The following is a 14,521-nucleotide window of genomic DNA, read 5'->3' as shown; positions in this document are numbered from 1 at the left end:
GCTGGTATGGCGCAGTACGGCGTACCAGCAAGAGCCAGTATGCCGTGCTGGACCGGACCAGCTTCCCCAGGCTGGCGCTTTAAAGGGCCCCGGGCTCCCTTCAGTGGCCCGAGCCCTGGGCCCTTTAAAGTGCTGCCTGAGCCCCGCTGCCGGAGCCCCTGGGGTAGCTGTGGCTGGGCTCTGGTGATTTAAAGGCCCGGGGGCTCCCAGTCGCAGCCGGAGCCCTGGGGCCTTTAAAGGCCACACCTCTTCTGGTTGAGGCCACGCCCCCCTGCTCAGGACTCTGGAGTACCGGTAAGTCCTTTAAGTTACTTTCACCCCTGGTACACCTAGATCCAAACTTAGGGTCAAACCTTTTAGAAGTGTGATAATGTAATAAGATGGGCAGTAACATTGATTATGCACAGGGGAAGGGCAGGGGGAGGGCAGAAGAGGGGAGCCTCCATTAAATGTAGTCACTGGTAGCTCTTCCACCCAAACAATACGTATTTGGGACTTCAAGTGATTTTGGATGAAACCAGCTGGAGATGGGCTAAAAGGACAGAGCCAGAGAACAGCCAGTGTATGTGGAGCTACTCCTCTAGCCATCTTTTTAATATCTAAGCAGGAAAAGAACATTTTTAATTTTCAGTGTATAGCTTCTAACCTCTTAGGAGATGTTATTGGAGAGCTGTGACCAGTGGCAGCAAAGCAGCAGAAGCATTCATGTTGCTAGGGTGCCTGTAGAAGGTCAGGCACTGAGATGTGCAGGGCTGGCATAGGGATTCCTTGTGGGTTCTTGAGCTATGTGCAGTCACTGCCCCACTCCCCTCCCCCCTCCATCTGCACCAGCATGAATCCCTCATGTCAAGTGGAATTATATGCTGAGCTCTCTGTGAGTAGAAGCTCTGGAAATTCCATACATTGTTTTGTGAAAGCCCTATTCAGCTTTAAGTTTTGTTCATTGTAGACCAACTCCAAGTGTCTAAAGTTGGGCATTTTAAAGATTTGGGCTAAGGTATTTGGCACTATAGTCTTTCCAGTGTGTGCATGTGATCTTCACAAATGTTGTGTGTATGCATCAAGGTAGGACTAATGCACCTCAGATACACAGAAATAGTTTACCTAAATAAGATAATAAGCTGTATGTTATTTCAGGTGTTTCTAGAAGATCTTCCAGAAGAGTTTGCTGCTGCTGTTCATGAATACAACTGCAAAATAGAGAAGAATTTTGGTTGTTTTCTTCTAACAGTTGCCAAGCTGGCTGACATGAAACAAGAATACCAACTTCCTTTATCAAAGATAGGTAGGCACTGGGAACACATATGCATATTAATGTGGATACAAGCTATATTGTGAATGACTGATAGTTTTGATAATGGGGACTTAGGTGAATGAAATGTTATGCCACTAAAGGCTGGTGAATTCAGCCAACCTAATACAGAGATATAAGTTCCATTGCTTCTTTCATTCTACAGTAGGTACTGTAGTTTGTAGATTATATTGAGATATTGGAGGTGTTATGGGGTGTAGGAATGTGGCATATGGATTAGCTGCTATTCTTTCAGGATTCAGGGAATAAGAATAAAATCAAAGATACTCCTTTATGAAAGGGAAAAAAGTGCCAGAACCCCTAAATTGCCTTGTCTTGTGCAGAAAAAAGCTAAACAGGCAATTATCTGTCAGCTCAAAAATCCAGTCAGAACTTCTGAGGTATGTTTGATACAATAATGGTTTTCAGGGTGTACTACAAACATTAATCCTCACATCATCCTAATGAAATAGAATCATAGAATATAAATAGATAGGTAACCCATTATAGATGAGCATTGTACCAGGAGTAAAACAACTGAATTCCTCATAAGCCAATAAGCAATCTACGGCAGTCAGAAAGCAATATGAAAAGACATCATCATAAGATTACAGAGCCCTAGATTTTCATCTAGTCAAATTGCTTGACTGGCTGCATATTATCATATGGCTTCCTGGAAAGAAAGATGCTAGGTGGACTAATTAAATGTTGCTTTGTTTGACAAGGATGGATATTATACCTTATAATCCCCCCCCATCCCTAAATATTTAGTATTTTAGGGTGTTGCCTGACCCTTTTTAAAGGTTAATAATATTAGTATTAATTGTCAGTTAATCAGAAGGTTCTGGTCCAAGAATCAGGCTACACAGAACTAAAACAAATAAGTTCAATATCTTGCAGGGACCCTCAGGGTGTATGGCAAGGACCCTCACATTGAGAACAAAGCAAAGCATTAGAGATCTTTATTAAACTAAGGAATAAAGCCAGAAAATCTCCACGCCACATAGAAAGATAGGAGTAATACAGAATTGGGGATATCAGTGGTATCATTCTTTGCATAATCTCTTAGTTTTGCATACTTACACTGTTCCTTGAGGAGCTGGTGGTAAGAGACAAAGTACAGCCCTGTCTCTGGCATGCCAAATGAGTCAGATGGTCCAGGTTCCTCAATGGCCGAGATTGATGGTAGGGCTGAAGGGTCAAATGATGGAAAAAGCTAACAGTGATGGAGAAGCCAAGCTAACTGTACATGGTAGTTTGCCCCCTTATAGGGCCTGAGCACCATCATGAATATTCATGATAGTACTCAACCTTCCATGCCCAAATCTAACTTCCTCACCCACATAATATTGAGGTGTACTTATTCTAGAAGTTAACATATTAATACATATTAGTGTCATTTAGCTCATTAACAAATCCGTCACTTCTTGCTTAAGCTGGTGTACAGTTATTACTTCCAATTCTTGCGGTGTTCCTGCAGTTGCCGTTTACCATTAAGTTCCAACTCCGACCATTACGTAAGCTATCCTTAGTTCCCCAATATCTAAGAGTAACTGTCAGACCATTTATCTCTGCCAAATGTCACAGGCCGATTATACTTATGCTAACTTGCTGAAGCTAATGTCTTACAGGATACAGGCCTGTAGGTTCCTTGCATTAAAGCTGAATATAATAAAGACTAAGCTAGCCCTATTGGCTACAAGCGGAGATATTTTTTTTAGATGAGGCAGAACATGAATTGTAGATTAAACTGTATTCATTCCATAGGTCTAATCCCTTTTCACATTAGTGTAATGGTTCTCAGCCTCTTTTGATCTATAACAAACAAAATGGTCAACAAAATCATCCTACAGCCCATCATATCCCATGATCTATTTTGGGTACAAAGGTGTGACCGGGTTTCTACATGGGCCACACTGAGGATGCTATACTCCAGGCAGACTGCAAAGAATAGGGTAGACAATCCCCAAGTTGGGGTTTATTCTATAGTTAGATTCAACAAGCCAATAACAAAACAGCTTCTGTAATACCACACTGGTTACCAAGAAGCCAAGTACAGTCCCCTTTAAGCAATCCAGCCCTTGATGCCCCATTCTGCCCCCCCCCCCCCATCTAGACAGCCCAGTCTAATTTAGTGAGAGGTTATAGAAAATCTGATTCACCATATGTGTGGTTCATCAAACCCAAAGGACTGGACGCAGATCCTCAGGTTAATATAAGTCTCAGATCTTACCCAATAATCACTCAGATGCCAGTAATTAAAACTAAAGGTTTTAATAATAAAAAGAAGAAGAAGGAAAAGTGTTGCCGTGGTTAAGAGATCAGTATATGTGCAGAGATGTGAAAAGTCCTCATGTTAGTTTCATAGCAGAGATGCTGAGGCTGCTGATTTGTAAAAGTCTTTTTGGAATCAATTAAAAACATTATAGTGCAATAGGCAGTCCAGGTGGAGATTGTTCAAATTCTTCCATGAGCATTCCAGGCTAAATCCAGAATAAACCTAGAGACCTCAGTGTTGTGGCTTAGACCCTCCCTATTAAAGTTTAAGCAGACCTGAGATAAAAAGGATCAGTCCCAAAGCTTGCTTTATAGTTCCCTACAAGCTAATAAGCCTCTTGCCAGCAATTGTCGCAGCAGGACCTTCCCCCCTATAGGCAGTGCAGATTGTTGCTGTGAAGCTAATCTTCTATTTCCTGTGTATACACAGGTAGACTAGTTGCATTTATTAACATAGGGCAATTAGCCATTCAAACTATCAAGACAGTTCATTATAGCATAGATAATTAAACTGAAAATAATGTAAATAATATTATTAGTTCCTGTAGTATCTTATATCTTTAATTTTGAGCTTAACTGAATCATCCACATACATAATATAGGGCCATTAAGACATGAAAGGAAATTAGCATCTACAAGCTAATCTTATTACATTTGTTAAACTTCTAAGATATAGGTAAACATAGACAAATACACTTAGCATCTACCCTTGATTTCTATTACTACAAATAAATGGGTTCATGATTGCTGGTCTGGGACATATCTTTGAACTGTAGATATACAAGTAGATTTTCTTGGTTACATTTCAGTGACTCTTGTTTAATTGTTATGGGTCATATCCAAGTTGACCAGTCTGTTAGTGTCACAAAAGGATTGAATAATTTTGGTCACGGGGTAGGGTTTTTTTTTTTCTGCCGCTTTGTGGATTGCAGATCAAAAAAGGTTTGGGGGAGGGCCTTCTAGGAGAGTGTGCTGATGCTTTTAAGGATGGGGAGAGGAGAGGAGGCTGGTGTTTCTGAGTTGGGAGAGTCATCTAGGTGAGGGGGACTGGTGGTCTTGGTGTGAGAGACTGTAAGGGGAGGGAGCTGGTACTGCTGGGCAGCGCTCAAATTGGGGACAAAAAAATAAAACTCACTCACCCAGGTTCCACCTACAAACCACTCTTCCTATCTGAGATGTTCAAATGAGATGCCACTCACAATACACTGTGCTAATGTTCAAAATGGGATCACATGCTCTGATAGGCTCCTACTGTCACCTCAGCTTTGCCTCCTTCGCAGGATTCCAACACAGCTCTGGGCAGAGCAAGTTTAAGGCAAATAGATAACGCACACATCCCTTGGGTCCCAGCTGTCAGTCGTGTGTTGACATCAGAATCTCAGCTTTCATTTAAAGAAAGGGTCTAGTCCTAATAATGGGAAAGATAAGGCTGAAAATGTGACCCAAATGTCATTGATCAAGTGATGACTGCCTGGTTCTGCAGACAGCTTCCTGCAGAGGGATGACAAGCAGCCACTAGAGCTGGAGGAAGGCTGCCTGGCTTCACCACCACCATCAGGTCTATGCTCCTCTGGATGGATAGCAGGATCACAACAGACTTCCAGCGTAATAAGGTCACAGGCAGTAAGAGGCAGAGCAGGGAGAAGATGGCGACAGCAGCAGGAACCACCATACAATTCCAGATGGGCTGCTCCTTCCTTTCCATCTAGGCTCCTGCTGATTCCTAACAACCATAGAACTTTGCAGCTCTCAGGCAGCTGGGTGCGACCCACTGAGTCTTCCAAAGTGGTTCATGCCCTGTCAGTTATGAAGTGCTGCATTGGTGGTTATCGGCAAGAATGATGTGAAATACCAGTGTTTTTCATGTTAATATTGAAATTATTTATTTTAATAATTAAGGAAATGCTTTGCACTGTTGGAGAAACCCAAATACTGATTTATTAATTAGTGAATATTTATTTGTGGTACAAGTAATTGTAAATTAGTGGGGGTGGTGTCACAAACCAGGAAATTGAAGCTTCGACTGGTTTGTGTGTGCAACTAAATGCTCAAGAGAAAATTGTGGCTTCATCAGACAGCCTCTTTCATATAATCCCATTTACATTAGGGATTATTTTTTATGTGCAGGGAATACAGGATCACACTCATGGATTAGTTCCTCAGTGCCACCCTCTGCAGGTTCCATTCCTCCAGTCCCCTCATTGTTGCTTCTTTTTAATCATCTCAGGAAAAGCTGTTCCTTTGCGCTCCCTTTTCCCTATAGGAACTATAATCATATCTCTTTAAAGATATTTCAATGAGCCCATTTTCTCACTATTTCAGTGTGTTTAGTGTGCACTATTATTTTGATCCTAGTTTAAAATTTCTTTTAAAGGTAGCAGGAAAAAAAAGATATTTGAGGTGGTTAATTTTAGTTTAAAAAAAAATCAATCATATGGTAAGTCTTAATCAGTTTTAGCAAGACCCAGGATATCTTAGGTTTAATTTTTGAAGCATTAGGGAGACTTATACTTTACACACAGTTCCAAACTAATTGAGATTTTGATAGTTAAAATTACCTATTAAAACTGAAAAAAAATTAACTGCTTTTCAAATGCACTGATTATTAAAGGGCACTTAAGCTTGTGAAAATTTTACTACATTCACATTTTAAAACTTGTTCTCATTAGATTTTACACATAAAGAATGTGATAACTCTGAACTGACATCTCATTTGATGAATAGCACCAAAAGCATAGCTTCTGTGTCACCGTTCACATGCCTGTCTGGAACCGTTGACCAGGATTTATTTGATGCTGAGAATGTTAATGAAGTAAGTTATTTTTTGTAGAGAGGGCCTCAAAATCAGAAGGGGATGGATCACTTGATGATTACCTGTTCTGTTCATTCCCTCTGAAGCACCTGACATTGGCCACTGTTGGAAGACAGGATACTGGGCTAGATGGACCTTTGGTCTGATGCAGTATGGTCGTTATGTTCTGCATCTGAATTTCATTCTGGGGGAGAGGGTAATTCTTAACTTCTCTATGGCCCCTTTGCACCAATTATGAAGCAGCCATAAAGACTCTTAGTGAAGACCTCGAGTAAAGAGGGCATTACAGAGTAAGTTGGGGGTGGGGAAAAAGGCATGAGCTGGGGGTGTTCTTACATAAGCTATGAAGCGTATAGGCTATAGCAGTCATGGTGTAAGTTAGGTCTACTGTCACAGCAACCCTACCCAACCCCAACATACAGGAAGTGCAAGCTGTCTCCCTTTAGGGTGCAGCCCAGTGCAAGGACCATCCCCAGGTTACAGCAGGACCCCTATTTCTATAATAGACTAAATAAATCCCAACCTCCTAACACTCCTGAAATTGGGAGCAGGAAATACAAGTCCACCACCAAACAGTTCCATGTTTTAAGGTGTTTGAGTTTGGAGTTCATATTCAGCCCATTTCAAACAGATCTGAACACATTCTCTGTATGTGGGTCAATAGCCACCCCAAATTCAGAAACATCTCATGGATAAGAGAATGTATAATAAGAGAATGGATAAGAAAATGCTGAATGTTGAGAGAGCAGTCTAGGGCAGCCCAGAGTCATGCTGCTCTGTAAGCTACTGCAACACCACGGGGCCTTTGTTGCAATCTATAGAGCTCAGACCACTTATCAATTACAGGCCAAAACTCCAGCTACTTCAACATAGAAAATGAAAATTGACCCTCTGCAAGTGCAAAGGGTCTGCTATATCAACCCACAGACAACATGATCCTAAATTTTCAGAGTGGCATAGATTATAGACATGCAACTCCTTTTAGCAATAGGTCTAAAATCCTAGAGTGCATACAATAATTAGTAACACACCAAAAGTATCATAAACACAAACATTTGAAAAACAATTGTATTTTCTCAGGCTGTCTTGCGTACAATTGGTGTTAATGTCAGAAATGCTCCTCTGTGTTGGTTGGAGAAATATGATAATCAAGGAAGAAGAATGCCACTGAATGCTTATGCCCTTGACTTCTTTAAACATGGTTCCTTGATTGCACTGACAAGAGATAACTGGTATGGACTTCTTGTTTAATTTGAATACTTTGCTGCAAAGTTGTAATGGCTGAATATCTTTTGAACATGGGATATAAGTTAACTACCTGCAATTGCATAGCCACAAAATATAGGACAGGATCCCTCCCTTGTCATGATTATCCACTAGCATAGAATTTTTCCTTATTAAAATATTAAGTTTCTGGTATTTATAGTTACAAACTTCCAAGTGTGAACAGTGTGACTTGCTGAGGCTACATACAATGTCAGAAGCGTGAACAGGCCTCTTCATTTAAGTAGCAAGTAGTAGTAAAACCTAAAAATGGCAATTTAAATGTCAACTCATGATCACAACTTCAATTCCAATCGTTGTGGCTAATGCACTTAGCCTACAAATGCACACCACCTCCCACTGTGTCCCAAGCATCAAACGCTCCTACTATCTCCATCTCCTCTCCGACTGCTAAGATTTCCAGCTTCCCCTGACAACTAGGCCTGGTATACACTACAGAGTTATGTTGATGTAAGGCAGCTTACGGGGACTTAATGTCAGTTTCTCTACTAGAGCGTTCCTCCCACTGATGTAACTTGCCTGCTACGTCAACTTAATCAGCGTAGACACTGCATTGCTTACGTCAATTTAACTGGTCTCCAGGAGCTGTCACACCAGGGCCAGCTCCAGGCACCAGAGAACCAAGCAGGTGCCTGGGGTGGCAAATGTAAAGGGGTGGCAGGACATCGGGCTCTGGGGCGGCAATCCGCCCTCGGTGGTGGCGGGAATTCAGCAGCCACTCCGTCACAGCGCATTTCGCGCTCAGCGGCAATTCGGCGACGGGAACACGACTCTTCTTCAGTTGCTGGCAGCACTTTGGCAGCCGCACCATTATTCCGCCTCCGTGTTCAGCGAGCGGCAAGGTTGTTTTTTTTTTTTTTTTTTTTTTGCCGTTTGGGGTGGCAAAAATGCTGGAGCTGACCCTGCGTCACACCATGCACATTGTGATCTTTCTGGTCATTGTTTTCAACTCCGCTGCCCAGAGCCAAATCTCTTTTAGGCCCTCTCTTTTCTTCTTTTGCTACTGCTACACTCTTCTTTCTGGCCTACCAAACACACACAGCCTATGAGCCCACATCAGTGCATTCAACACACATTTGCTAAACTCATCTTCCTTGCCTGTGAATTTGAGCGGATTACTTGCCTATGAATATTTTTGAATCCCTCCACTGGCTCCCTCTGCTCTTTTATCACATTTAAGTTTCTTGTCATTGCCTTCAAAGTTTGGTTTACCTCTCTCAACTTATCCTCTTTGGTCAAGCTTTGCAAAGCCTCCTGCCCAATCCATTCTCTGCCTTGTTCTCAGCTTCTTGTTCAGTCACTTCCATACTCTGTCATGCAGCCCCTTAGATATAGTACTATTCTAAGCTCATCTCCCTTCTCCATATTTAAGGTCTACACAGAGTTAATGTGTTGTTAAGCCAAGGTGTGAATCTACAGCACACGAGCTTGCCATGCAGTAACCACCCATGTGGGCCCTGCTACAGCATACTATGGAACTTTTAGAGCACTGTACTATGGTCAACATGGGACTTGACTGCACAGCAAGCTAGCATACTGTAGATTCACACCCTGACTTGCCACACACACTAATTTACCATGTCGACAAGTCCTAAATTGCTCTGATAGGCTTATTTCTCCCCTGCTGCCTATTGTGAATCTAGTTAACTTGTACAAACATTTCCTGTTTTCCCCCAACCTGTGTATACTTGTCTGTCTTTTGATTGCTAGCTCCTTAGCGATCATTCATCTTCAAATGTTTGACAAATGCTTAGTACATTGTTTATAGTAGTGCTCACAATGTTTTCTATACAAAATTCTGAAACACAGTGAAAACAGAAATATGGGGCAATACAAATAGTTGAGTTTATATCAACAAAGAGTGTACTGAAACATCACAAATGTTAATTTACCTGAAGCTGATGCAAAACTTCCAGCCCACTGCAAGGAATATTGCACTAATAACCTGAGGGCCAATCTGCAGAATTCAGTTTATTTGCCTATAGACAAAACAGCTAGTCTTTGATCTCTTCTTACTCCTAATGTAGACAATATATTGGTCTGAATCATAGAATATCAGGGTTGGAAGGGACCTCAGGCGGTCATCTAGTCCAACCTCCTGCTCAAAGCAGGACCAATCCCAAACTAAAACATCCCAGCCAGGGCTTTGTCAAGCCTGACCTTAAAAATATCTAAGGAAGGAGATTCCACCACCTCCTTAGGTAACACATTCCAGTGTTTCACCACCCTCCTAGTGAAAAAGTTTTTCCTAATATCCAGTCTAAACCTCCCCCACTGCAACTTGAGACCATTACTCCTTGTTCTGTCATCAGCTACCACTGAGAACAGTCTAGATCCATCCTCTTTGGAACCCCCTCTCAAGTAGTTGAAAGCAGCTATCAAATCCCCCCTCTTTCTTCTCTTCTGCAGACTAAACAATCCCAGTTCCCTCAGCCTCTCCTCATAAGTCATGTGTTCCAGTCCCCTAATAATTTTTGTTGCCCTCTGCTGGACTCTTTACAAAAAGGATGTGGAAAAACTGGAGTGTGGGGCCCAAAACTGCACACAGTACTCCAGATGAGGCCTCACCAATGTCGAATAGAGGGGAACGATCACGTCCCTCGCTCTCCTGGCAATGCCCCTACATATACATCCCAAAATGCCATTGGCCTTCTTGGCAACAAGGGCACACTGTTGACTCATATCCAGCTTCTTGTCCACTGTAACCCCTAGGTCCTTTTCTGCAGAACTGCTGCCAAGCCATTCGGTCCCTAGTCTGTAGCGGTGCATGGGATTCTTCCGTAAGTGTAGGACTCTGCACTTGTCCTTGTTGAACCTCATCATATTTCTTTTGGCCCAATCCTCTAATTTGTCTAGGGCCCTCTGTATCCTATCTCTATCCTCCAGCGTATCTACCTCTCCTCCCAGTTTAGTGTCATCTGCAAACTTGCTGAGGGTGCAATCTACACCATCCTCCAGATCATTGAAGATATCATGAAGATATTGAACAAAACTGGCCCAAGGACTGATCCTTGGGGCACTCCACTTGATACCCACTGCCAACTAGACATGGAGCCATTGATCACTACCCGTTGAGCCCGACAATTTAGCCAGCTTTCTATCCACCTTATAGTCCATTCATCCAGCCCATACTTCTTTAACTTGCTGGCAAGAATACTGTGGGAGACCGTGTCAAAACCTTTGCTAAAGTCAAGGAACAACACATCCACTGCTTTCCCCTCATCCACAGAGCCAGTTATCTCGTCATAGAAGGCAATTAGATTAGTCAGGCATGACTTGCCCTTGGTGAATCCATGCTGACTGTTCCACTTTCTATTACAGTTTAGATAGCTTTGCTTTTGCATGCAGTTCCAATAGCGGTTTTCTATCCAATAAAATTAACAAATGCATTAAATATTTCCCCAGATGTGTTTTTACTCTTTTCTAATCTTTTGAATACTTTAATAGGTTACGCATGATTATGTAAATATGTATAATCTTACTCTCTATACAGCAACTTTGTTTTGCCTGAATTATGAGCTCAATTTTGAAATTAATTTCCTATTAATCTGCTAAAGTTAGACTTATTGATCTTTGTGGCCTTGTGTAAGGGCTGTCTGTTTACTCTGGACTTTGCCTACCAGTTGAGAGCAATGAGAGAGGAGTTATAGAGTAGTAACAAGTTTCCTTTTAATAACCATTTAAAATAATTTGAGATTTTTTTTCCCCTTTACTAGGTTAAATGAAGGAGATGCTTACAATCTACTCAAAGATTTTTCACTTCTTATTAAAGCAATCGGGTATGATATACATATGTACTGACAAAATAGAATTTTAATGTATATCTTTTAAGCAATTTTAACACTTTTTTGTTTTTTTTGAAACAGAACATCCTTAGGTGAACTTTGTGATGATCCAAATGACAATGTTGTACTTGCATTTCAACAACTGAGTGAAAGCTACTGTGAAAAACTGTAGTCTGAGCATCACATACTCTGTAAAGCATGAAGAAATGACAGTAACAATCTTCTGGACGGAAGACCTGGACAAAAAATAGTTTTAGCAGCTAATTTAAGCTAAGTGAGTAGAGGATGATCACTCTTCATTCTCAAACACACTTGGAATAAAATTACAATAGATATATTGGGTTTTAGTCAGTAAGGCATAGGTTCATTTTCTTTTAATTATAAATATAAATGATTTTTAAAACTTGTACTATACTTGCGAGGATTAATTTAAAACAGATGTCTTAAGCTTAAGATTGAACCTTTAGTGGTTTTGTAAAAAAGGATGTAACTAGACAATTGTATCATTTTTCAAATTAAAATTCGTTTTAACCAGCGTTTTTTGAAGTGTCTATATACACTTGGAAGTTTCTAGGGACAGCTACTTGTAGCTCACTCTCTGTCATTAACCGATGTCTACAGGGGACATGTAAGTCATTGTACACTAATAAACCATGTTAAACTGCTGTGAGGATGCTCTCACACAAGCGTCAATTGGCCTGGCCTTTAATTTATGCATACCGACTTCACACTTACCTGATTTATCCTCCTTACCTGACCTATGACCTTGTAGAGACAACCCTTTGACAATGCTGGAGCATTTCTATTCTCCAAAAAGATCCTGCATGACATCTGCAAAGTTATCTTAAGTAGGCAGCACAAAAGCTAGTAGCAAATTGTTCACACAGGCTTGTGCTACGTGTCAGCAGGTAGACTTTGCCCATATCTACACCCACATATGCAAATAGTTTCAGCCACTTAAGTGGTACATTGCCCTTCATGGAAATACTTATTCAGAATATCCAAGTAGAGATTTACACCAGTTAACTAAACTGTTTGTCTAAAGACAAGGCTCGACCGTGGGAGGTCCCTCACAAGAATACATTATTTTTTTTAGCTATTAGGATGATTTTCAGATGTCCCATATTGTCTTAATCCAATTATTTTTTAAAAATACATAAAGTTGGAGCCTATCAACCTTGGTAGTGGATCCTAAATAAGTTATTTGCTTTAATTATTCATAATCAGACAAGTGGAACCTAGCTTATATCAAACTTCAGGAAAGGATAGTGAAACAAAGCTTCAGCAATCACTCTAGTAGTCTTGCACTCTTTCAATTACTAGAGAAAATGGTTTGTAGCCTAGAATACGAGGAATTGGAGATGTTATTAAAGCTTTAGGTTGAGATTTTTAAAGACACCTAGGGATCTGGATGCCTAGTTTTCATTAATAATTAATGGTGCTTTAGTGTGGGATTTTCAAAAGAGCTCAGTAATGGCCTGTTCCTGTAACCACTGGAATAAATGACACAACCCCATTGGCTGCAGTGATAGCAGTTAGTTCAATCTTGAGTGATCTGAACAATCCATGCTAAAGATGTGAACTGAAAAAAAAAATGAAGCCAGATACAGCTAGCACATGACCAAGTACTGCTAATGTGCACTGTAGTAAAAGCCAACTGGTGTCTAACTATGAAAATGGCTGCTTGGCACCGGCTGACTTGTGTGAAGTTCAATTTATCTAGCTCATCTATACCAGATAAAGTACTTAGTACCCCATTTAACTGACAGAATGTCTGAAATCATACTTTCCTGAAATAGAAATAAGCTCCAAGAGCTCGTCTGCACTTGAAATGTTACAGCAGCACAACTGCTGTAGTGCTTCAATGTAGATACTACCTATGCCAATGGGAGGGGTTCTCCTATCAGCCCAGGTAATCCACCTCTCTGCAAGTAACCAGAGTTAAGGTGAGTATAGCTAGGTCTTTCGGGGTGTGGATTTTTTTCAGGCCCAAGAGAGGTAGCTATGCCAATATATGTTCTCAACGTACACCAGCCCTAACAGAAGGGCTGCTACTTCAATCCCATAAGAGGGACTTTTCTGAAGAGAAACAGTATTTTACTAGTGTTTTAGAATACACAGAGTGGACAGCCAACTGGTCCTTTTACCATAGCATTCCATATGAACATTCCAATGGATGGCTCTCTTATAAGCATGCTCTTTTGGTTTAAGGGAGAAATCACTAAGGTAGCTCTTTACTGAGATCAAGGAAAAAAACGTCTCCAACACCACTACACAAGTCTATTAGATCTGCAGAAAAGTTGTTAGTATTACACAATAAAAGCATGGAAGAGGAATGCAGTATGTTGTCACCAATAAAATCATTCTATAGAATGAATGTTCAGGGGATTCTATGAAATTTCTCCTTCAGCATATTTAGGTTTTTGCTATGTTCTAATTAAAAAAAAAAGATTACTTTCATATCAATAGTAGCATACAGGCAGAGAGGTAAATTTGCTTCCAAGTAATGGGTTATTCATGTAAGAGAATGAAAGGACGATTAAGATCTTGTGAAGTAGTTTGAAGTCATAGGATCGGCTTGCTTAGAGCCCAATCCTGCAATTTATTCTGAGTGTGAGTCTATACCGCTGAAGTCAAAAAGAGCTGTTATTGACTTGAGATCAATGGCACCCAATTAGCCCGTAAGACACAGAACAATTCTGAGTTCTTCTTTCTAGCACAGTATGGATGCTTCCCCCAATAATTCAGCTTCATTGTCTACCTGTATCTCACACTCAGAAGACTTACAAGGGAAAAACCTATGGTCATGGCTCGAACGCTGTTCCAAGCACATTTAGGACTGCTTCAGCCTCTACCTAACCATATACTTTCAGGAGCCATTCACAAGGATCAGGCTCCCTTCTGGGTCTCAGATGCAGTTTGTTAAAAGATGCTTTGCAACTCAGGGATTATTTCAGTTTAGAAGTGCACATGCTGTCTACTAAATGTCTACTTTAGCTTCCACTAGCACTACTGCAATGGCAAAAAATAAAATTCTAATTTCCAGAACTATCTTCACATACAAAAAGTCTC

General features: G+C 40.9%; 1 protein-coding gene across 1 annotated transcript in view; it reads left to right on the top strand.

Annotated features, from left to right (window-relative positions):
- LOC311520162 (putative ATP-dependent RNA helicase DDX60) overlaps window positions 1-11,806 on the top strand; it is a 69,422-nt gene extending 57,616 nt beyond the window's left edge. The window contains exons 31-35 of the mRNA XM_084627432.1: window positions 1,138-1,285; window positions 6,238-6,380; window positions 7,461-7,612; window positions 11,381-11,443; window positions 11,531-11,806. Coding sequence (XP_084483558.1) covers window positions 1,138-1,285; window positions 6,238-6,380; window positions 7,461-7,612; window positions 11,381-11,443; window positions 11,531-11,621 — 597 coding nt within the window. The 3' untranslated portion in view covers window positions 11,622-11,806. The remainder of the gene's footprint in view (window positions 1-1,137; window positions 1,286-6,237; window positions 6,381-7,460; window positions 7,613-11,380; window positions 11,444-11,530) is intronic.
- Window positions 11,807-14,521: the final 2,715 nt, after the last annotated feature.

This window comes from Lepidochelys olivacea (genome assembly GCF_965140295.1).
Source record: "Lepidochelys olivacea isolate rLepOli2 genome assembly, chromosome: 4".
Lineage (NCBI taxonomy): Eukaryota > Metazoa > Chordata > Testudines > Cheloniidae > Lepidochelys > Lepidochelys olivacea.
Note: the sequence above shows the minus strand (reverse complement) of the source record. Positions and strands in the feature narration are given on the sequence as shown.